At 44.7% G+C, this 24,027-nt stretch overlaps 2 protein-coding genes across 4 annotated transcripts; one reads left to right on the top strand and one right to left on the bottom strand.

Annotated features, from left to right (window-relative positions):
- The first annotated feature begins 5,064 nt into the window (after positions 1-5,064).
- Positions 5,065-18,767, top strand: LOC122934712. 3 transcript variants are annotated; one of them, XM_044290375.1, is made up of 4 exons: positions 5,065-5,248; positions 10,544-10,673; positions 14,755-14,888; positions 17,908-18,767. In XM_044290375.1, the coding sequence occupies exons 1-4, from the start codon at positions 5,129-5,131 to the stop codon at positions 18,712-18,714; spliced, it is 1,191 nt and encodes a 396-aa protein (XP_044146310.1). In that variant the 5' UTR covers positions 5,065-5,128; the 3' UTR covers positions 18,715-18,767. The 3 variants fall into 3 exon arrangements, with proteins under 3 accessions (XP_044146310.1, XP_044146318.1, XP_044146324.1); XM_044290383.1 differs by having other exon boundaries at positions 5,071-5,190; XM_044290389.1 differs by having other exon boundaries at positions 5,088-5,248; positions 10,573-10,673.
- Positions 18,768-20,254: 1,487 nt separating this feature from the next.
- LOC122928814 (hydroxycarboxylic acid receptor 2-like) lies at positions 20,255-21,181 on the bottom strand. Its single transcript, XM_044282065.1, has one exon. The coding sequence runs from the start codon at positions 21,179-21,181 to the stop codon at positions 20,255-20,257; it is 927 nt and encodes a 308-aa protein (XP_044138000.1).
- Between the last annotated feature and the right edge of the window lie 2,846 nt (positions 21,182-24,027).

A 24,027-nucleotide genomic window follows, 5' to 3' on the forward strand; every position in this document is an offset into this window, starting at 1 on the left:
AATGGGGCCGCAAAAGGATGGATTGCCCCGCAAAAAGGATAGAACATGTCCTATTCTTGTCCGCAATTGCAGACAAGAATAGGCATTTCTACCACAGGACTTGCCGTGTGCTTTCCTCAAAATTCACAACACACACGGGCAGGTATCCGTGTTTTCTAGACCGCAAAACACAAATTGCTGTCTGAATGGGCCCTAATGTATACATTTATTTTTTTATATAGGTTAAAGGGGTTCTCCAGGCTTTTAATATTGATGACCTATCCTCCGTATAGGTCATCACTATCAGATCGATGGGGGTCCGACACCTCCACTGATCAGCTGTATGAGGAGACGGCGCGTGCAGAGCGAGCGTGCCGTCTCCCGTCTATCTTCCTGCTGCTGCTATGTTTATGGCGAGCAGGATAAGAGAAGAGAGACGGCACATGCACACTCCTCATACGGCTGATTGGCGGGGGTGCCGGACCCCTCCCTTCGATCTGATATTGATGACCTATCCTGAGGAACTCCTATAAACCTAACACATAAAGGTGATGTGAACCCAGCCTAAGTCAGAGCCATTCTCAAAATGATTTTTATAAATCCACTTTTCATGGCAAGAACAGTGCTGCAGACTGGGCTATTCTTGCTGTCCCACATACCAGAGTCCCGGTGGAAAGCGAAAGCTGTATCATTAACAGGGCCTGACTATACCTTAACATCAGTATATTTGTTGACACCGATATAGCTCACAGAGCAGCCACACAAAGAGTAATTCTAATTAAATATTCTTTATTGGATATCCAACACAAAAGATGGTATATCAATTAAAAAACATATACAGAAAACAGTGCATACTGAGAACACAACAGTGTTACAATGATTGTATAAAAACAGAGTAGGCTCCAAACCACTAAGGGACTAGTATCCCCCCATACACAGTAGAGCAGTATCAGCTAGGTGGGGCACATATGGCAGTAAAGGCATCCAGAACATACATAAATACTCCAAACATCTAACGGAGTGTGAGTCTGAATGCCACCCACATCAAGCGGAGGCTGCAAGGGAGGAGGGGGGGAAAGAAGGACACTGTTTAAAGTGCAAATGCAAAAAAATTCCTACTGACCCTGGTCTGGAACCGCCGCCCGACGATCGTTTCGCAGAATGCTTCCTCTTGGGGCCTACTCTGTTTTTATACAATCATTGTAACACTGTTGTGTTCTCAGTATGCACTGTTTTCTGTATATGTTTTTTAATTGATATACCATCTTTTGTGTTGGATATCCAATAAAGAATATTTAATTAGAATTACTCTTTGTGTGGCTGCTCTGTGAGCTATATCGGTGTCGATACGAATAACTCCACGCGAGATATTTATGATAGAGTTGTTTTTGGTGTTTCATCAGTATATTTGTTACCTGTTGGTCTTCCCTGTAGCCTGTGTGTACTATAGTACATGATGTAATTTGTATCTTTCCTCACATGGTAGCATTTGAGAAGAATCTGACCTGCCAAAGCTAGAGCAGTAAGAAAGTGACAGATGATAGCCATTTTCATTGTCCACATCATAGGGCCCTTGTAGCATCAGTGATCACACATTAGGCTAGGGGTACATCGTGACATAATGAAAGTGAATGTGGTTTGGATTTTCATGCCGTAATGGTTACCACATTTATTTACAGACACTGTGCGCTGTCCAGTACAGAGGGAGATCAATGGCAAAAGAAGAGGCTCTGCTCACATCATATGCCAGCAATGCTGCTGGACAGTGGCTATGGTGAGGGCAGGTTGTCAGTATGGGGACATAGGGAGTATGTGAGGGCAAGGCTTACCCCAGTTTTACCCAATATAAGGTCTCATGCACATGTTGAGACGCTCTTCCCATTCATTTCAATGAGGTCTGCACTTGATCAGCATTTTTGGAGGCTCATAAAGTGTGTTTTTATCATCTGTCGTTCTATAATGAAATATTTTGTATCCCTTCCATTTTTTTTAGATGAAAGTATGCATTTTCTTGTATCGAGGAAAAAATAATTGGTGAGAAAAAAACGCCATGCAAAAATGACATTAAAAGCTAATATTTGTTGCTCGTGTTTTTTGAAGCAGGAAAATGTCTGGGTGAAAAAGGCAGTCCCGGGGCATACTGCAATTTAGAAAACAAAACCAAAAACCTTCAGGGGTTTAAAAACACTAGAAAAAAAAAGTTTTTTTTTATATTTCTCACTTCCTTGCAATATCTGCAACTGGTGTTTTGCCCAAAAAAGCTGCAAAAAATAAATAAATAATGCACAGTTCATCAATATCAGAACAGCACCCCTACCGATCAGCTGTTGTGGTTAGCCACGGGTGCTAAAAGCAGAAGGCTCCGTCCATTGTGTAGTGGCCTGACTGGCGTCCTGCAGCTCCGCTCCCATTCACTTGAATGGACATTCTGGTAGTTTAGTGTCTGCAAGACAGCTGTCAGATCCCCTTCAAGCTTCTGACATACACATTCACACACCTAAAGGTAAACCTTTCTGGGGTCTTCAGTAATGGAGGTATTTAAGATAATGCGAGACAGATCAGACCTGGAATAACATTGGAATATCCCTTTAGGGTGGACTCACACACAGGTTTTGGGCTCATGCACACAAATGTATTGTTCAGGGGTGGCCAACCTTACAGACACAAAAAGCCTGAAAAACAAAAAACGTATGACTGCCAGGAGCCACAAGCTGTACATTTACACAGATATGCGTGCACACCACAGTATTGCTGCAACTGACTTTTCAAACATTTAAAAGTGTATTTAAACCACATTTCCTACCTGTAATGTAGACAGCTTTAGTGAGACTTCTGGCGATCTTTGTTTTTCACAATGTGTTTAAAGATTTCTCAGATCCATTCTGAGATCATGGGGGGGGGGGGGGTAACATAGGGGAGATGTCAGTATGGGGTGTCTGATTTTTGGTGTGTTATGTGAGCACTGTGGGGGCTTATTTTGTGGGTCTGATGAGGATTTGGGGGTATCTAAGCTCATACTACCCCCATGTCAGATAAGACCCCCATGATCAGTACATTAATAAATATAATAAAAACTGCGAAGGAGGCTTATTCTACCTCTGCTGCCACTGCTCTGAGGACTGTGGCGCCCTCTCCACAGTGACCTGACGTGCACTGCGCCACCAATGACAATTAAAGGGGTTGTCCAGGTTCAGAGCTGAACCTGGACATCCCTCCATTTTCACCCCGGCAGCCCCCCTGACATGAGCATCGGAGCAGTTCATGCTCCGATGCTCTCCTTTGCCCTGCGCTAAATCGTGCAGGGCAAAGGCATTTTTCTAAGTTCCGGTGACATACCGGGCTCTCTATGGGGCTGACAGGCAGCCCGGTGACGTCACCGGCACTGATGGGCGGGATTTGGCTCTGCCCTAGCCAGTAAAACGGCTAGGGCAGAGCTAAAGCCCGCCCCTCAGAGCCGGTGACGTCACCGAACACACTGCTGGGCGGAAGTTACCGCCCGGCAGTGTGTTATTGAAAACACAAGAGCCTGTGCCCTGCGCGATCTAGCGCAGGGCACGGGAGCGCATCGGAGCATGAGATGCTCCGATGCTAGGCTCAGGAGGGCTGCCGGGGTGGAAATAAGGGTATGTCCGGGTTCAGCTCTGAACCCGGACAACCCCTTTAACCTTTAATACAGATACAGAATCACATAGCCGACACCTGGCCTCTATGACGGCGCTGCGATCCCCGGCAGTTAACCCCTCAGGCGCGGCACCTGAGGGGTTAACTGCCGCAGATCTGAGGTACCTCTCATAGAGGACAGGTGCGGGCTATATGAATAAATGAAACAAATGAAGGTGCAAGGAGCCACATGCGGCTCCCGAGCCACGAGTTGGCCACCCCTGGTATTGATTGTCCTTTATGTTTTAATTTTTTTTCTTTGCGGCCTGTATGCGGAACCATTCACTTTAATGGTCTGGAAAAAAAAAAAACTACAGAAATTACTTTGTGTGCATTCCGTTTCCGTAGGTGCGCATAGCAGTTCCGCAAAAAAACAAAACAGAACATCTAATGGATTGTTACAACGGATCCGCAAAAAAAGGTTTTAGTATTTATTTATTTTTTTTAAATGTAAGCACCTGTGATTTTCAGTGAGGTTTTTTGGTAAACACAAGAGCTCGATGTTAACTGAAAATGGAAAATATGAAATCCAAGACACGCAACTTTTTTTGTTTTTGCCTCTGGCATTTTGTTAATTAGGTGGCATTTTTTGGGGTCTCTAGCATCGTCAACCTTTAAAGTACCTGCATATGTTGCTGATTATGCACATTTTTCAAGCAGAAAAATTCTGTGAATGAGAGCTGACAAATATTTTTGGTCCGGAAATTGGCCTGCGTGTGGATCGTGAAATCTGCAGCATGCCAATTGTTTCTGTGCGTTTCACCCTTTGCAATGCAGAGGGTGAGATTGGGGCACATCCGCACCAAAATCCGCAAGTGACATATGCAGATTTGGTGCGGAAACAGAATAATCAGCGTGGAATTTCTGTTTGTAAACCTGTGCCCGTGTGCAAGTACCCTATGTGGTGACGTTCTGCCATTTTTACATCTCCTTCTCTATAGAAAAAAAACACCATTAAAAAAACAACCTGTTCATGCAGTTGTTTAGAAAAAAAACCATTAATAAATCAATGCCATAAAACCATATGACTGACGAATGGGGAAAAAACAAACAAACAAACAAACAGCTCTCGTTTTTTGAGCAAAAATGCCAGGCCAAATTTTGTGTGCAATTTTATACATATATATATATATATATAAAATCATGATGATTACATTTGCATAAACCCAGGACTAAACGTCTCATAAAGAACACGACCGCACCGCTAGCGGGGTAAAGATATCATTCCTGATCTCACTGTTTAGACTATTGCCAGTAGCTAAAATGGCCGCCTCTGCGTCACTGGGCGGACGTCCCGCGTCATACGTGTCACTTAATTGGCGGAGCGAGCGTAGGGCTTGGAACTTCGGATAACTTTATTAGTCTGTGTCTCTAGTGACAGCGCTGTTATTAGACACTCGTTATAAATAAAGATTCGGAATCTCATGCTGGCAGGGTTGTGTCTAAACTTCCTGCGGTGACAGCTGATTGCTTGGGGGTCACCAGACAGATGTCGCAGGAAAGCAGAAAAATGCAGTTTTCAGAATGGAAGACCGGCAAGAGACGGCTTAGGTACCTGTATATATGTCCTCCCTGCTCGTTCCAGCTCCATCATGGACAGAAGGCAGAGGTCTGTATACAGGAACACTCTGTGCTGCTGTGGAGTGGAGCTCAGGGTTGGGGCCAGACTGTAATATTGCAGTATTAGGGCCCCGAGTAGCCCCCCATTACCAGCCATGTATTCTGTGTCCTGAAGCCATTCAGAATGGCTTAGAGTCGAATTCCCTTCTCTCATATTTAGCACTGCACTGCCATTTAGATTATTGTCCGCTATCTCTGCTGATGGCTGTGAGTATCAGGCTAAATGCACGCGATCCGTGCAGAAATTCCGCACCGCAGTTCATGCACATCGTATTCTTTGAGAGTTTTACAATTTGCATTGCCACGATGCAGATTTTTTCCATGTGAATTTTGACCTGTGGTGCAGATTTTAAAATCCGCAGCATGTCAATTTATTTTAATTTTCCTGATCTGATTTTCTCCATTCACTTTAATAGGGAGAGAAACATCTGCACCAATTAATGTGTATGCACCGCAGCTCTCTGTTCACTTAGGCAGGGCCGGTTCTAGGTGAAATGGGGCCCTAGGGCGGAAAACAATAAGGGCCCCCCCCCCACATGGCACACAATAGAATTATATATATATATAGTAGTAGTTGTGGCCGGTGCTGGGGGCCCCTAAGGAGTCGGGGGCCCGGGGGCAATTGCCCCCCTTGACTCTATGGTAGCACCGGCCCTGCACTTAGGGGCCCGTTCAGGTGACAAAGGTTTAACGCGGACTTATCTGACATCCTAGCGATATGCCACCAGTGTCTGAGATGGGAATAACCCTTTAATGTCCCTTATGTATATGACTGACATTAATGAACACAACGTCAGAATCGTTTATTTGGTGCAATGCAAACTTGTGACTTCTACAGTCAGAATTAGAGAGCAGTGATAATTTCACATTTTAAAGGGATTGTTTCATAAACTTTTAGGGCTCTTTCACGCGAGCGGATCCTGTGCGGGTAATCTGCTGTGTGAAAGACAGCCAAGCCGCGCTCTGGACAGCAGAGACACGGAGCATTAACATGATTGATAATACTCCGTGCCTCTCTATGATCTCTTTACTACAAAATCACAGTGAGATAAAGTTTTTTATTCCCGTTTCGGTTTAACACAAGCCTCTCTCAAGCCATAGTAAAGATCACACTGTGAGAAAGGCTTGTGTTAAGCCGAAACGTTGCCTGTTTGCTGTGTTGATCAGGAATAAAAACTTGCACAAGGAAGACACTGGTCATAATCTTGTTTTATTCCTATTACTTCCAGTGGGAAGGAGTCAGACCGCTGGTGACTGTAACGCTTCCAGAAGGTGGGACGTTGGTGCTGTCCTTGATACAAAACTTTCCCAGTGAGATAAAGTTGTCACTGTGATTTTAGTAACATAGTACATAAGGCTAAAAAAAGACATTTGTCCATCCAGTCCGGCCTGTCATCCTGCAAGTTGATCCAGAGGAAGGCAAAAAAAAAAAAACTGTGAGGTAAAAGCCAATTTTCCCCACTTTAGGGGGGAATAAAAAATTACTTCCCGACTCCAATCAGGCAATTAGAATAACTCCCTGGGTCAACGATCTCTCTCTAGTAGCTATAGCCTGTAATATTATTACACTCCAGAAATACATCCAGGCCCCTCTTGAATTCCTTTACGCTGGGTTCACACCTGAGCGCTCTGTATGCGCGATTGTACCGGCGTTTACAATCGCGCATACAGAGACATTGTCGCGCGTTCCCGAAAGTCTATGTACGGGAACGCGCGACAAAACGCCCCAAAGAAGCTCAATAACTTTTTTGAGCGTCGGACGTTTTACAGCGCGATCGTACGCGCTGTAAAACGCCCAGGTGAGAACCATTCCCATAGGGAAGCATTGGTTTCTCCTTGTTGAGCGTTTTACAGCGCGTAGGAACGCGCTGTAAAACGCTCAGGTGTAAACCCAGGGTTAGTGAACTCACCATCACCACCTCCTCAGGCAGAGAGTTCCATAGTCTCACTGCTCTTACCGTAAAGAATCCTCTTCTATGTTTGTGTACAAACCTTCTTTCCTCCAGACGCAGAGGATGTCCCCTCGTCACAGTCCTGGGAATGAATAGATGATGGGAGAGATCTCTGTACTGCCCCCTGATATATTTATACATGGTTATTAGATCTCCCCTCAGTCATCTTTTTTCTAAAATGAATAACCCTAATGTTGATAATCTTTCTGGGTACTGTAGTCCACCCATTCCAGTTATTACTTTAGTCACCCTCCTCTGGGCCCTTCCCAGCTCTGCTATGTCTGCCTTGTTCACAGGAGCCCTGAACTGTACACAGTAGTACTCCATGTGTGGTCTGACTAGTGATTTGTAAAGTGGCAGAACTATGTTCTCATCACGGGCATCTATACCCTTTTTGATGCAACCCATTATCTTATTGGCCTTGGCAGCAGCTGCCTGACACTGGTTTTTGCAGCTTAGTTTGCTGTTTATTAAAATTCCTAGATCCTTTTCCATGTCAGTGTTACCCAGTGTTTTACCATTTAGTATGTACGGGTGACTTGCATTATTCCTTCCCATGTGCATAACTTTACATTTGTCAATGTTAAACCTTATCTACCCAAGCCTCTAGTCTATCCAGATCCCTCTGTAGCAGTATACTATACTGTCCTCTTCCATATTAATTACTTTACACAGTTTAGTGTCATCTGCAAAAATTGATATTTTACTATTCAAGCCTTCTACAAGATCATTAATTAAGATCATTTTGTAGTAAAAAGATCAGAGAGGCATGGAGCATTATCAATCATGTTAATGCTCCGGTGTCTATGCTCTCCAGAGCGGGGTTTGGCATTCTTTCATGCAGAGGATTTCATGCCCTTAGGTCTCTTTCACACGGGCGTGACGGATTAGGTCCAGATGCGTTCAGGCTGCCTTCAGTGAAACTCGCACCATTTTGCAAGCAAGTTCAGTCAGTTTTGACTGCGATTGCGTTCAGTTGTTCAGTTTTTTCTGCACGGTTGCAATGCGATTTGATGCGTTTTTCACGCGCGTGATAAAAAACGGAAGGTGTACAAACAACATCTCCTAGCAACCATCAGTGAAAAATGCATTGCATCCGCACTTGCTTCCGGTTTTTCACTGAAGCCCCTTTCGCTTCTATGGGGCCAGGGCTGCGTGAAAAACGCTGAATATAGAACATGCTGCGTTTTTCACGCAACACAGAACTGATGCGTAAAAAAACCCACTCATGTGCACAAACCCATTACAATGAATGGGTCAGGATTCAGTGCGGGTGCTATATGTTCACTTCACACATTGCACCCTCGCGGAAATCTCGCTCGTGTGAAAGAGGCCTTACAGCTGAAGTTGGATCGTATTCACATACTTTATTCTCTTTATGCCTTGTGCCATTTCTTAATGAGCTATGCTGGAATGGCTTGTTAAGTCTCATCACTGAGTAATGAAAAGTTATGCACTTACAGGAAAGCTTAGGCTAGTTTCACACTAGCAGCTGAAATCTTCTGGCCTCAGCGGATTTTCTTCTGGCCGATTCTTAGGATATTTTCCAGAATGCGCACGGATCTCTGCCGGTCCCCATTGTAGTTAATGGGGCCGGTTGGAGCCTTACAAACCTCCGGCAATACCGGAATGCCCACACTAGCCTGCCGGATCTCCGCAGCTAGTTTGAAACTAGCGTTAGACTGGATACAACTGAAACAAACCCTCAGCTGTGAGAAGTTAAACAAGGACATGTAACCTCTCCTGACAAGTCTTTTTTTAGGGTTCAGCTATGCGGTAATTTTGGTTGCTGCACGGCTTGCACGTTTTCTGTGACACTCAAATTGCAAAAAAAAGTTGTTGTTTTTTCAATTTGAACGCAGCAGCAAACACATGAGACGCGTTGGGTCCTCATTTATTTTATGGCACTGCTGCTACACTGCAAGACGGGGTGCGCGACGTCATGCCCAACATCACTGTGTACCGTAACCTTGGTAAATACTTGCATTTCCTATGTAATATCAATTCTGGAGCATCTTTTCCTAAAACTCTATGTTGTGCCATTCCCCTATTGTTCCTACTAGAAGGCTATGAATGAATTGCAATAAATGTCCAGCTGGGTTGTGTTGTGCACAGTCTGACACTGACAGCATTTATTAGAAAGCGTAAGACTGTGCAGGGACACTCCAAACCCCCCCCCCCCCCCCCATACCCTAAAATGTAACATGGGACACATTGTACTTCTACTCATGTTACTCTTACCCTGGGTTCACACCTGGGCGTTTTACAGCGCGTACGAACGCGCTGTAAAACGCCCGACGCTCAAACAAGTACTTGAGCTTCTTTGGGGCGTTTTGACGCGCGTTTGTGGCCATAGGACACTGCAGTCAATGACACAAACGCGCGTCAAACGCGCGTTTACTATTACAAAAAAACGCGCGTTTGAGGAACGCTCAGGTGTGAACCCAGGGTTAGGGCTCATGCACACGACCGTATCCCCTCCGAGACATACGGTCCGTGAGTGGGCCATATGTCCCGGGCGGCATACATTGTGCGCCCGGGAGCGCACAGCATCATAGGTTACTATGATACTGTGCGCATCTGGCCGCCCGTGGGACTATTGTCATGCACTCATATGATCGTATGAGTGCAGGACAATAGTCCCGCAGGCAGCCCGATGCGCACAGTATAGTAACCTATGATGCTGTGCGCTCCCGTGCGCACGATGTATACCGCCCCGGGACATATGGCCCGCTCACGGACCGTATGTCTCTGAGGGCATACGGACGTGTGCATGAGCCCTTATTGTGTTCTAAGCTCCTGTTCACACTCTTGTCTTTACTTTCGTGTATAATAGAGCAGACAGCTATAAAGGACCTGTTTTCGTCAATTCCATATTCATCACATTGACTTATAATGGGATCTATCATGGTTGGTCCACACAGGACGTACATTGCAACAGAAAAATCTGCATTGGTTACATGTGGATTTGTAGCAGTTTTGCCACGGATTTCACCCTGTGCATGGTGGATCTTTCCACTGCATGTGGATGAGGTTTGGTAAAATCATGTCCATTTTGCAGCTACTCTATATGCAGTGATTTTTTTTTATTTTTTTTCTGTCCACAATTCTGCATCTAAAAATCTGCAGCGTATAAGCCCTGTGTGAACATACCCTCAGGTATCCATAGTGGATCTAGTAGTACAAACACTATGATAGTGCTGCAGACAGCACTCAAGGAACGAACTTCACTGCCATAAAAAATACCAGAGCCCCTGAAAGAAAGGAAAAAGGTAAGGTAAAAATAACTCTTTTTCCATGACAATTCTAGCTGTGTTTTTTCCGTTTTACAGGATAACATGATCCCTGTTTTCTTGGGTAGTGATGTTGTTTCACAGACCGGAATTCGAACTGAAAATCATCCAAAAATTCACGCCAAGTTTGCAAGGAAAGGTCTGGCAGCAAGGCTTAACTTCAGCAGTGGTAACTCTCAGTTTATACTTTTTACTATGCAGTTGTATAGTTTATGGCCGGTATGACTATCCTGTTTCAGGTACACAAGATGAACCTGATCTATACAGGTGCATCTCCAAAAATGAGAATGTCATCGAAAAGAACTGGATGTGCCAATTCTAAATGGAGAGGCCTGCGCGTCTTCAAAACTTCGGCGGATCCACCACCAGCACAGGTCCTTTATTAAGACTGGTGTTTAAAACGCCCGTCTTAATAAATGTGCCCCTTTGTTTTACCCATCAGATCAGTGGTCCCCAACCTTTTTTGCACCAAGGACCGGTTTCATGCAAGACAATTTTCCCGGGGACCGGGTGGTGGGGGGAAGGGGGCGGGGCTTAGGGGTGGGCGGGGCTGACCGATTCACTCGCATAACAAAACACAAGGTGCATATTAAAATATATAACACTATATAACTACTATATAAACTGACTATGGTCTCTGCTGCACTGGTCTCTGCTGCACTGTACCGTATTTTTCGCCCTATAAGATGCACCTAGTTTTAGAGGAGAACAATAAGAAAAACATTTTTTTCATTACACCTCAGGTCAGACCAGCAATCAGACCCCCAATGTTAATCAGACCTCAGATCAGACCCCCAAACCTTTAGCCATCTATTAGCCCCTCATGTCAGCCATAAGCCCCCATTAGCCCCTCATGTCAGCCATAAGCCCCCATTAGCCCCTCATGTCAGCCATAAGCCCCCATTAGCCCCTCATGTCAGCCATAAGCCCCCCATTAGCCCCTCATGTCAGCCATAAGCCCCCATTAGCCCCTCATGTCAGCCATAAGCCCCCATTAGCCCCTCATGTCAGCCATTAAGCTCCTCATGTCAGCCATAAGCCCCCATTAGCTCCTCATGTCAGCCATAAGCCCCCATTAGCCCCTCATGTCAGCCATAAGCCCCCCATTAGCCCCTCATGTCAGCCATTAGCCCCTCATGTCTGCCCAATGTCCCCCATTAGCCCCTCATGTCTGCCCAATGTCCCCCAGGTCAGCCATCACAGATCCTTCACCACTTCCTGGTCCTTCTGTACTAATGAAGCGCTTCCATAATGGAAGCGCTTCATTAGTACAGCGTTAAAGACGGCCCTGATCGCCGCGGCCCGGCAAACCATCCTCCAGGGCCCGGCGGTTGGGGACCGCTGCATCAGATAATTCTAGCATTCTGCGCCTCTGGCTTTCCTGTTTTCACAGACAGCATCAGATCACATCATACCAGTAAATATTTATTTCAAACTAGCAGAAGGACCCGGCTTCGCTCAGGTATATTTCATTTAATGTTTCTGTGTGTCGTTAAAAGATATCGACAGTATCCCCCATAACAATGACATCTACAGCACCCCACCCTCTTAACAGTGATCTCCACAGCCCCCACTCCTTAACACTGACCCCGCCACACAGTGCCCTGTCCCTTAAAATGGGACCTCCACAGCAGCCCACCCCCATAACTTTGACCTTTACAGCAGCCTTCCCCTTTAACAGTGACTTTCACAGCACACCACCCCCTTGACAGTGACCTCCACAGGGGCCCGCCCCTCTAACAGTGGCCTTTACAGCAATCTGCCCCTTAACACTGACCTCCATAGCAGACCATCCCCTTAACTGTGACCTCCACGGCAGCCTTCCCCTAGGTTTGCCAGAGGTCCAGTTTTAGGCCGGACAGTCCGGCTTTCAGACTCCCTGTCCTCCGTCTGGCGTAGGGCCTGGACGGACACAGGGATGTCCTTTTGAACAGCTCACTCTCAGATAGCAGCACTGTGCTGTCTGAGTGTGAGCTGCAGGGAGAAAGTCACCGTCCCTCCCACCTGTGCAACTGTTTCAATCCCTGTCGGCTGAGGAGGCGTGACCTAACCAGATCAGGGGCGTGGCTTAGCGGGACCTAGAAGTTGATTTTTAACTTCATATTTTTCAATCCCTGTCGGCTGGGGAGGGGGCATGTCCTAACCAGATTGGGGGCGTGTCCTTTTGAGCAGTTCACTCTAAGACAGCAGCACTGTGCTGTCTCAGTGTGAGCTGCAGGGAGAAAGTCACCGTCCCTCCGCAGTCACCCCTGCAGCTGACAGAAGTTGATTTTTAACTTAATTTTTTCAATCCCTGTCGGCTGTGGAGTGGGAGGGGGCATGGCCTCCAACTCTAGGCGCCGGTCCGCACGGTATCTCTGTAACTCTATAACAACGGGTCCTTCGCGCATTAGGACAAGCATTCTCGTCCTGCAGTTAGCCCCCTTCTCCACACACATGCCTTTGCAATCACGATAACGTGTCATTTTTCCCGCACGGTGTAGGCAGCAACAAAACCCAAAAAGCAGTGACAGAATTGCTGCCTTTCGTTTATCCTACTTCCCAAAAAACTAAGTAATGAAAAAGTTGTATGTACCCCAAAATACAACCAATGATAATGGCAACTCATCCCCCAGAAAATAAGCCTTCACACAGAAAATTAAAAAAAAGGATGGTTCTCAGAAAATGTCATTGTGGGGGTCAAAACGCAACTCGATTCACTCACATGCGTGATGGAGTCACAGGGCAACCTGCTGATCTTTGGTTGCACGACAGGTTTTATGTTTGTGGGCTGATGAGGTTTGTGTGCCAGGGTTGCTTTTATGTCCCAGTCCGGCCCTGTTTTGGATCCTTCACTTCAATGGGCCTGAAAAGCCGGAGATGCGGAACGGAAGCACGGAATGGAACACTAGGGAAGTGCTACGGAGTGCTTTCTGGGCTTCCATTCCGTGCCTCCGCACCGCAAAAAGATAGAACTTGCTCTATCTTTTTGGGGAACGGACGGATCGCAGACCCATTAAAGTGAATGGGTCTGCGATCCCCATGCGGCTGCACCACGGACGGTGCTCGTGGATTGCTGTGTGCTTTTAATCATCTCCTTGAGCACGTGTTTGGGGCACCATTTGGGGAGTGTATTGGCTACATGCTGAGGGTTAAATTATGTGATGCAAGAAACAGTAACCAATAGATGCTCTTTCTATAAAGATGACATTCCTTTTAACAGACACGTGTTGATAGACAATCCCCTGTTCTTGTTTCTACTTAAAGGGATATTCCGGTTTCCGCCTTTCATGGCCAAGATGGAAATAACCTGTATAAGTGGAGGCTGGGGTGCCAGAGCTACTGAATAACTCCAATGAGAGATATCTGACTTCCCCGCCTGATGCTTTCTCAGGTTATTCCCATCTCGTCCATGGAACGTGAGTACCTGAATGACCCCAGCCATTTTCTAAAATCTGTATTGAAGCTGTTCAGTACACAGACCGTGCTGGCGAGTCCTGACTCTAACCCAGCCCCACCACTTACCGACAACTTTCTTCCTACAGCAATCATTTGGGCTGGGGGGCAGGACCTCATGAAAATAAGGACTTATTGGAGCGCTCTGTGTATTGAACAGTAGTTTATGCTGCCCTCATAAAGCTGGTGCTGATTCTCTTTGACTTGACAGTCCTCAGCACAGAGATAGTTAATAGTTGCTTCTATGCCTCAGCTTTGCACGAGGATTAAGGGTGCACTCACACGACCGTATGTATTTTGCAAAACACACATCCACAAATAATACGGATGACATCCGTGTTGCATCCAGGTCAATTGTAATAATGCATATCCTTGTCCATAGAACAGACAAGAATAGGACATGTTCTATCTTTTTTACAGGGCTGAGGAAAAGACATACAGATGCAGACAGCATACGGTGTGCTGTCCATGGTTTTTTCGGCCCCATTGAAATAAATGAGTCTGCATCTGATCCGCAAAAGATGTGGATCAAATGCGGACCAAAAATACAGTTGTGTGAATGGGCCATAAAAGTAATAATGCAAAGAAGGCAACACTATTCAGATACAGAAAATAGTGATGTTATGTCACGCGTCTGTTTACCAATAGTGAGAAGGTGTGTGTGTGTGTGTGTGTATATAATATTATATATATATATATATATATATATATATATATAAAATGTGTGTGTGTGTATATAATATTATATATATATATATATATATATATATATATATATATAAAATGTGTGTGTGTGTTCTTTTCTTTCTTTTCAGAGTTCAAATTTGAAAAGCTGAGGTTGCCTGGTGGAATGAACAGTCTCTGGTTCTACAGTATTCAGGGGCTTTTTAAAGTGGCTTTTGATTTGTACAGCAGGGAAGAGCAGATGGCGGTCATTGAAAGTCTTCAGGTACCTGTTTATTTTTTTTTTACTTCTAAGGGCCCATTCAAACAACCATATGGTTGCTGTGCCAGTGTTGCTGACCGCAAATAGCGGTTCGCTAAACACTGGCAACAGCTGTGTGAACCCTGTATTGTGGTGTGGACCCATTGACATGTCCTATCTTTTACCGTATCTTGTGGATCGCAGACCCTTTTCAAGTCAATGGGTCTGCATCCACAATGCAGAGTTCACAGGAAATGTGAAGAAGCTCAGCGCCCTCTAGTGGACATACAGAGTCACTGTCTGTTTAGTCAGAAATTAAATAACAGCAGTTTGCATGCTGCACCATGCCCTCTACTGCTTATTTAAATGAATCTGAATGTTAGTACAACTTTAAAATAAAAATTCAAATGGGCTTTCTTTTTCATTTGACTTTTGGCAGGGAAAATGCCTGCAATAGATGAAATTGAAATCTCAATCTACCATTTTCAGCTTCTACATGGTGTTTTCATTTGATTTATTATTTTGACATGAAAAACCCACGATACGAAGAGGAGAATTAATTGACAAAGTGAACACTTGCTGCCTTAGTGTTTTATGATGTAGTTTGTCAGTCTGCTAAGTCTGTCTATCAGCTTCTCTCTGCCAATCCAAATCTCAGAGATTAAGGCCCCTTTCACACGGGCGAGTTTTCCGTGCGGGTGCGATCCGTGCGGCGAACGTATGGCACCCGCACTAAATCCTAACCCATTCATTTCTATGGGGCTGTGCACATGAGCGATGTTTTTAACGCATCACTTGTGCGTTCAGTTGAAATCGCAGCATGCTCTATATTTTCCGATTTTGACGTGACGCAGGCCCCATAGAAGTGAATGGGGTGTGTGAAAATCGGATGGCATCCGCAAGCAAGTACGGATGCCGTGCGATTTGCACAGCATGGTTGCTAGGAGACCATCGGGATGGAGACCCGATCATTATTATTTTCCCTTATAACATACAGAATGCATAGTAAACCAGCGCTAGAGGGGTTAAAAAAAAATAAAAAATAATTTAACTCACCTTAGTCCACTTGCTCGCGAAGCCCGGCATCTCCTTGTGTCTCCGCTGCTGATGAACAGGACCTGGGGTGAGCTGCTCCATTAAATAGAGCTTAAGGACCTTCGATGACGTCACTCCGGTCATCACATGATCTTTTACCATGGTGAATCACCATGGTAAAAGATCATGTGACGTACCATGTGATGACCGGAGTGACATCATCGAAGGTCCTTAACCTGTATTTAATGGAGCAGCTCACCCCAGGTCCTGTTCATCAGCAGCGGAGACACAAGGAGATGCCGGCTTCGCGAGCAAGTGGACTAAGGTGAGTTAAATAATTTTTAAATTTTTTTTTAACCCCTCTAGCGCTGGTTTACTATGCATTCTGTATTCAGAATGCTATTATTTTCCCTTATAACCATGTTATAAGGGAAAATAATACAATCTTCAGAACATCAATCCCAAGCCCGAACTTCTATGAAGAAGTTCGGGTTTGGGTACCAAACATGCGCGATTTTTCTCACGCGAGTGCAACGCATGACAATGTTTTGCACTTGCGCAGAAAAAATCGCGCATTTTTCCCGCAACGCACCCGGCTCTTATCCGGGCAAAAAAACTCACGCCCGTGTGAAAGAGGCCTAACTTCGGCAACGTTATTGGCAAAGAGATCGCAACTTACAAAGTTCCTTCTAAATGTCCTTTTCAGTTGGTAAGTTTAGTTACCAGCCTCCAACGCTTTGTACACAAGTATATATCACACATTGCTTCTTTAGGACTGCATTAGGCTACTTTCACACTAGCGTTAATATATTCCGGTATTGAGTTCCGTCATAGGATCTCAATACCAGAAACAAAATGCTTCCGTTTTGTCCCCATTCATTGTCAATGGGGACAAAACGTAACTGAACAGAACGGAACGCTCCAAAATGCATTCCGTTCCGTTCTCATACCGGAGAGCAAACAGCAGCGGTTTGCTTTCCGTCCTGGGACGCAGTACAGAGGCAAAAGACAAATTCTTAACGCAAAACTTCAGTGTTTATTCACACTGAGGCAAATGCACAAAACAGTGTGTTACTTTGCAGTCTTGGTGTTTACTTCACACACAATGAAAAGTACATCTTGGTGTTACGTGAAGTTTCCAATTTGTGTGAAGTAAGACAAGTCAGCTTGATGTCAGTTCTACCTCCAGCAGTCCACAGCAGGCTTTAGGGGGGCCTGTTTCCTCGGCCCATGGGTCTCAGCCCTCCAACCTGGCACCAAGCCTCAGATCCTAACACAGAGATCCTGCTGCTGAGCCCAGCTGCCTCTTTAAGGACAGCCAGGTGCTGCCAAAAACCCGCACCGGCAATTAAAATCCAGTCCTGTATTTGACCCCACTTGGCTGCAAATCAGCCCAGCAGCACACGCTGGGAGGAAAATACCTGTTTTCCCAGACCATTCCCCTCACTGTGTCACAATATACATGCAGAGATCCTTCCTGATAACTGCCTGCTCAATAGTGTAGGTGAAGTGATGCATTTACATCACCTCCACAGTATAAGGACTAGGGTGTCTACTGGTGTCGCTTGTCCTCATACAGCTACAATGTTTATACAGTGCGATCTGCTGCCCAGAAACTATAATTTAGGTGTCCACATGAACTATTGTTTCACCTGATGAACAGGCATTTCACTTGTTCTTCAGGTGATCTGCTGCACCTTTGGATGGGCAGACTATTGGGAACAAGCAGTTGTAAGAACATTTATTCCCGATAATCTGTCCGACAGTCGGGCAGTGCAAATCTGCCTTTACAATCCTTTTAAGGTAGAAGACATACGTTATCTATCATATCACATTTAGAATCTGCTAGTGACACAAAGAGGCTTTATGTGTTTCTACATGCAAGTAGGTGGTCACATTTATTCCCGTCATCCCTGATCATAAGTCAGTTACTTATTTATCAATACAGTTTGCATACTTTTATTATACATCCAGAAACCAATATTTGACTGTATGTTCTTGTTACTAGGAGCTGTGGAAATCCCGCCTTAAAGATAAGCCTCTCGACAAATTTTACAATCTAAGTATCTGCCTGGAAAGCAACAAACGTGTGATCCCCCAGGCTGAGGAACCACAGATGTATGAAAAATTATCAGTCTCTTCTTCCCAACAAATCAGCGGGATTCCTAGAGTTCCCCTCAGTCTTTCAGAGCACAACTACTGCATGACCAGTCAAGATGGATCTAGTGGGTGTCTCTCACACGATACAGCAGGCCATGATTTAATTATCCAGAAGCTCAAATATCTGGTGGGTTTATGTTCCAGTTCACTGATTGACCTGGAGAATCAGCTGCTGAAGACCACTGTGGCTTTGTTGGATGTTGTAGGACAAGTATTCAGTGGACATAACTACTTGGATAAGATAATTAATAGCATTATGGATCTTCTAGAAGCCGTAAGTCACGTACAAGACAAGGACAATCCAAAGAAAGAGGCCTCCAATATGTATGAGAACCAGTTGTTGTTTGAGGTTAGCAGTTGGTTAGGCAACCGATTCCATAGTGAGAACGATCGCATCAGTCAGCAGGTAGAGGCCTTTAAGAGGAAACATATTGACCGCATTTCAGATTTGCCTCCTGCTGAGGAGTTGGTTGCTGCTTTATTTCCCAATGCCATGAAAGTTCTGTTACTCAAATGGATGGGACTGTTTGATGATGCATCAGTATCCAAACTGCAGAGTGAATATCCAATTTTACTTCTTATCTTGGAATTTGCAAATCACAACCTTATCACAGGAGTGTCTCATGTTCTCTACTCGTCCTTAATCTGTAAATAGTGTGTTCCGTATTCCTGTCCCACACTACATTGTCATGCAGTTTGCTATGGTGAACACCCAATTAAAGTAGATATTATTTATTTTAATTAAATGGATCATATCATCAGAAAATTACTGTATTCTTAAAGGGAACCTGTCACCGGGATTTTGTGTATAGAGCTGAGGACATGGGTTGCTAGATGGCCGCTAGCACATCCGCAATACCCAGTCCCCATAGCTCTGTGTGCTTTTATTGTGTAAAAAAACTGATTTGATACATATGCAAATTGACCTGAGATGAGTCCTGTCCCTGACTCATCTCACATACATATGCAAATTAACCTGAGATGAGTCCTGTATCAAATCGCTTTTTTCCCCCACAAAAAAAGCACACAGAGCTATGGGGACTGGATATTGCGGATGTGCTAGCGGCCATCTAGCAACCCATGTCCTCAGCTCTATACACAAAATCCTTGTGACAGGTTCCCTTTAATATCAGATTCTTAAGCATATTGCTTTCGGTGATAGCCCAGCACGCGCTCTCTCTAGCAGTCCAACTGAATTGAATGGAACATCAGCGAAAATGCACAAATGCTGCTCCATTTAAATAGCGGAACATGGGACCCCCACCAGTCAGACACATTCCACAAAGTATTGTTTGTGGGAAAACACCTTTAATGAGGTTGTTCTTCTTCAAGGACCTCTCTGCTAACGCTAACCCCCCCCCCCCCCCCCAAATGACCAGACCTGCAGAGAGAACCATACTTACCTGTTCCCTGCTGCTGGATTCTGGCTCCTTCAGTCCCCCTGCTGCAGCTGCCTTGCTTCGGTACTGGGTCACATGGCTGCTGCAGCCAATAACTGACTGCAGCATGGTCATGTAATGAATGGGGAACATGTCACCACTGTGACCAGTCATTAGCTGCAGCAGTCTTTTGACCCATGTCAAACATGTTGACAGGCGGGGACTGCAGCGCGGCAGCCACAGCGGGGATCAAGTAAGTATGCTTCCTTCCACATATTCGGCCCCCGGAGGGGTCTGGCAGAAAGGACCCTACGGAGATGAACCACCCCTTTTAAAGGTATTTTCACATGTGGCATAAACACTGCAGATTTCTGTGTGGCAGAGTTTCACAGTACCAGCAAAGCTGATGTGAGTTTAAGAAATCTCACCCACATCCTGCAAAAAATATGATCTGTGGTGCTGGTATTAAATCCACATAATTAATTTATGCTGCAGATATCCACTGCAGATTTCACCCTTTGCAATGCATACAGTGAAATCCACAGCAAAAAAACTGGGACAAATCTGCAGCAGGAATTCCACCCCTTGTGGCCATACCATAAAGGGGTATTTTGGTTACAGCAGCTATAAGACTTCTTGAAGAATGACAGTTATAAAAAGCAAAGGACCACTCCACCCATTACACTGCAAATTGAAGATGTTTTTTTTCATGGTAAGTTTCACTATGCTATCGATAGCCAGAACGGCTTGTCTCAGCAAATCTGGTAACATCTCTACACTTGTACCCTATACCTTTTTCTGTGCAGACAGATAATCCTACTGTGCCTCACTTTCCCTGAACAGATTTTCTTTACACAGGCATGGTAATAACTTATGTGAAGATGGGCTTGAAAAATAATATAATGCAGGATTGAGCACACTGTAGAGGTAAGTAAGGCAAATGGTAAGATAGAATCCAAGGTTTGCATCTCGGAAGTGTGCACAGTCTTCATACTTCATGGTCTTCAGTACCCAGATGGCAACTCTGATAGAAGCACTGGGCAGGTAACACACAACGAATATGGCTGTGATTAATATCAGGAACCTCATGGCTCTGCCTACCTTTCCATTTGTATCAATGGCATTGTCCTTTAAGTGAAAAGCTATGCGGATTGTGCAGTATGAAATAGTTAGCAGAGACAGAGAAGACAATGATATATAGAATGCATCCTGCCAGGACATTGGGGACTGTGGGCATATATTAAAGCTTTCACACTGTGTTGTGTTGTGCAAGTAGAAAAAGCGTGGACTTGTTAGTATGTAGGAATGCAGTGTGAACATAGACACCCACAGGGCAATGCAGATACAGGTCGCCTGCTTCACCGTAATATTATTCACTTTGGAGAATGGGAAAAGGATCCGACAATAGCGAGTGAGTGCAATGAGTGATAAGAAAATCATGCCGGCAGCTCTGGCAGCAGCAAGGATGTATAGCAATAGTCTGCATGGGATATCTCCATAGATCCAGTTTTCTTGACGGATGTAATAGTCTGCACGGAACAGCACACATAAAAGAACCACAAAGTCTGCCAAAGTTAGGCTCAGCAGATATACAGAGTTTGGTTTCCAAGACTTTACCTCTAAGCAAATCATCCAGAGCCCAAGAGAATTGCAAATTACGCCAAAAATGACCACCAAGAGAAGCATGGAAGGAAGAGCAGAGTCCAGGATGGGTTCCACGAAAGCACAGCAGCTGCTATTCATCATGTAGGTCGGTGTACAGCTCCCTTCAAATGATAGATCTGGAAACCAAGAACGTCTTCTATACAGCATCAGACTGAAGGCTGACCTTTCACAGAGAACGTAGGGAAGCTGCATCACTTATATGTCCATTGAGGTTTTGTGATGTGCAGGACATAAGATGGAAATGTTAATCTTTTCCTATTCTTCTTGCGTGCTGTGGCTAAATGCAGATTCATGTCCATGTAAAACACTAGTGGTATCTTTTTGCATTTTTTACACAAACCATCTCCGTACAGTCAATAATATGAGCACCGGTAGAATAACAGATATTCTTTGTAAGGTTGGCACACTATCAAATACATCAATCTGAATCACAAAGAAAACATTTAGGTGTTAAAACTACACAAGAGAACAATTTCCAATTTAAAAAAAATGGACTAGAAGTGAAAAATGTACAGTGCATAAAACGGACCATTTCAGGCCCAAACTTCTGTCCAGATCACTATCCCTGATAGCACACCCATGGGGCCTTAATTCAGCCATACACGAGATAATTGGTGGCCAACAGTTCTTCTCAGTCTGCTGTACACATGCATGCTCGACTTGGCTGGATATGTTTGTATTCTCAGGAGGAAGTCGCTGCCATATCCCTCTGGCAGCTTATCAGGCAGTTAAAATCCAATGAGCCTGATTCTTATTTCCCCCGACATCTGCTAGGGGAGAGTTGGAAAGCCCTGCCGAAATTGTCAGGTTAGACCTATAAACGGCTAATGTGTAATGCCAGCTTTAGGGTTCTTCTACTGCACCTCATCATGCTGGTAGTGGCTCATTAGAACCTGGGCTCATTGGCGTTTCAACTGGTATTGTAGTAGACAAGTCCAGGCCTGAGGTAAAGCAGGCATAATAGGAATGAAATTCAGTAAAGACAGAGACCTGTTCTTACTTTACTATTTCACTTACAATTTTTTTCTCCTCTGGGTCCCGAGGTAATCATCCGACCCTGAAGAGAAGACAGAAGCGGTTTATTACCACTTCTTCCTTCTCCGCTTACTCTCAAAGAGCCTACGATCACGTGAGGTGTCTCGGGGCAGAGCTGCTGGGTCTTAGCAGATGCTGATCAGCTCTGCCTGTGTAAAAAGGGTTAAGAGGCACAATACTTGGCTTGCCTAGCAAACCATGCTACATCACTGCTGACTCTCCCCCCATCTGCTGTAGTCAGTGCCAGGCTGACACATGCCTTCTTTTAGGGCTCATGCACATGAACATGTGCCGCCCATGTCGTGCATTGGGGACTGCAAATTGTCCTTCCGCTCCGTATCTTCCGGATTGCGGACCCATTCAAGTGAACGGGTCCACATCCGTTAAACAGTGTGCACAAGGCTGGTTTTCATATATTGTGGACCTGCTGTTTGCAGGCCGCAATACGGGCACGGCCGGCCCACCGTGGTGTGCATGAGGCCTAATATTGCTGCTACTGATAAAAACAGCTTTATGAGAAAAAGATTTTGCTATGAAAATAACAAGCTTGTGTGTCTCAGAAAACAATGCAAAATACTAGTAAGACCTGCAGCTATTTTTCCATCCTGAGAAGCTTGCATGCAAATTTATTTGCAAGAAACCACTTTTTACAGATACATTCTTGTATCAGGGACGATATCTTCAAGTAACTGGTAATAGCATTGTAGCAAATACAGTACAATATCTTAAAGGTGGGTTCACACCTTTTTTTTGTTTCAGTTTTTTGCCCATTTAGTGGCATTTGTGGTTTGAGGGAATATAATATTAGAGATATAAATAACACAAATAATGACCTTGAGTGTAAATTAATAACTCAAAATATGACAAATGCCTAGATATAACAAGATCAGTAAATGATGTAATAATAAAAAGTATCAGGCAATGAGCATACTAAACAATAATAAATCCCACGTAAAACAAGTGATTTATTGCTGCTTCTGCCTTCTACTTTGCTCAGTACATAGCACTCAATCCTCCTTATTAACTCCATAACGACCAGGTACTGAACATGTACTGCGCTTAGTGCTGGGCTTTAATATGGAGAACTCTGCATGTATGGTGCCAAATTAAAGTTCCTGCAATCTCGCTGTCATTGCATGAGCTGAGCTTTAATCTGGCACCATATATGCACAGTTCTTCCATATTAAAGCCCAGCACTAAGCGGAGTACATGTTCAGTACTTGGTCGTTATGGAGTTAATAAGGAGGATTATTATTATTATGGTTGCCTAAATGGAGTATGCACAGCAGGCCCATAGGAATTTTACTAGTACCACTCTGCTGTGTAGACGACTTAAAATCACACAGTAAGGCCTCTTTCACACGGGCGTTGCAGATTAAGTCTGGATGCATTCAGTGAAACTCGCACCATTTTGCAAGCAAGTTCAATCAGTTTTGTCTGCAATTGCGTTCAGTTGCTCAGTTTTTTTTGCGCTGTTGCAATGCGTTTTGATGCGTTTTTCATGCGCGTGATAAAAAACTGAAGGTTTACAAACCACATCTCCTAGCAACCATCAGTGAAAATCGCATCGCATCGGCACTTGCTTCCGGATGGAATGCTTTTTTCACTGAAGCCCCTATAACTTCGATGGGGCCAGGACTGTGTGAAAAACGCAGAATATAGAACATGCTTCGTTTTTCATGCAACACAGAACTGATGTACACAGACCCTATTAAATGAATGGGTCAGGATTCTGTGCGGGTGCTATGCATTCACGTCACGCATTGCACCCGAGCGGAAAACTTGCTTGTGTGAAAGGGGCCTAATAATTAGTGTTGAGCAAAGAGAGCTTCATTCAAAACTTCGGAACAATACTGTATGGAGATTCGTCTCTGTACAGTATTAGAATG

Source organism: Bufo gargarizans, chromosome 1 (assembly GCF_014858855.1).
Source record: "Bufo gargarizans isolate SCDJY-AF-19 chromosome 1, ASM1485885v1, whole genome shotgun sequence".
Taxonomy (NCBI): Eukaryota; Metazoa; Chordata; class Amphibia; order Anura; family Bufonidae; genus Bufo; species Bufo gargarizans.

Coding starts and splice junctions, on each gene's coding strand:
- LOC122928814 (XM_044282065.1), bottom strand. CDS start 21,181: ATGAATAGCAGCTGCTGTGCTTTCGTGGAACCCATCCTGGACTCTGCT.
- LOC122934712 (XM_044290375.1), top strand. CDS start 5,129: ATGTCGCAGGAAAGCAGAAAAATGCAGTTTTCAGAATGGAAGACCGGC. Junction 10,674..14,754: donor AAGGCTTAACTTCAGCAGTG/GTAACTCTCAGT, acceptor CTTTCTTTTCAG/AGTTCAAATTTGAAAAGCTG. Junction 14,889..17,907: donor CGGTCATTGAAAGTCTTCAG/GTACCTGTTTAT, acceptor TCTTGTTACTAG/GAGCTGTGGAAATCCCGCCT.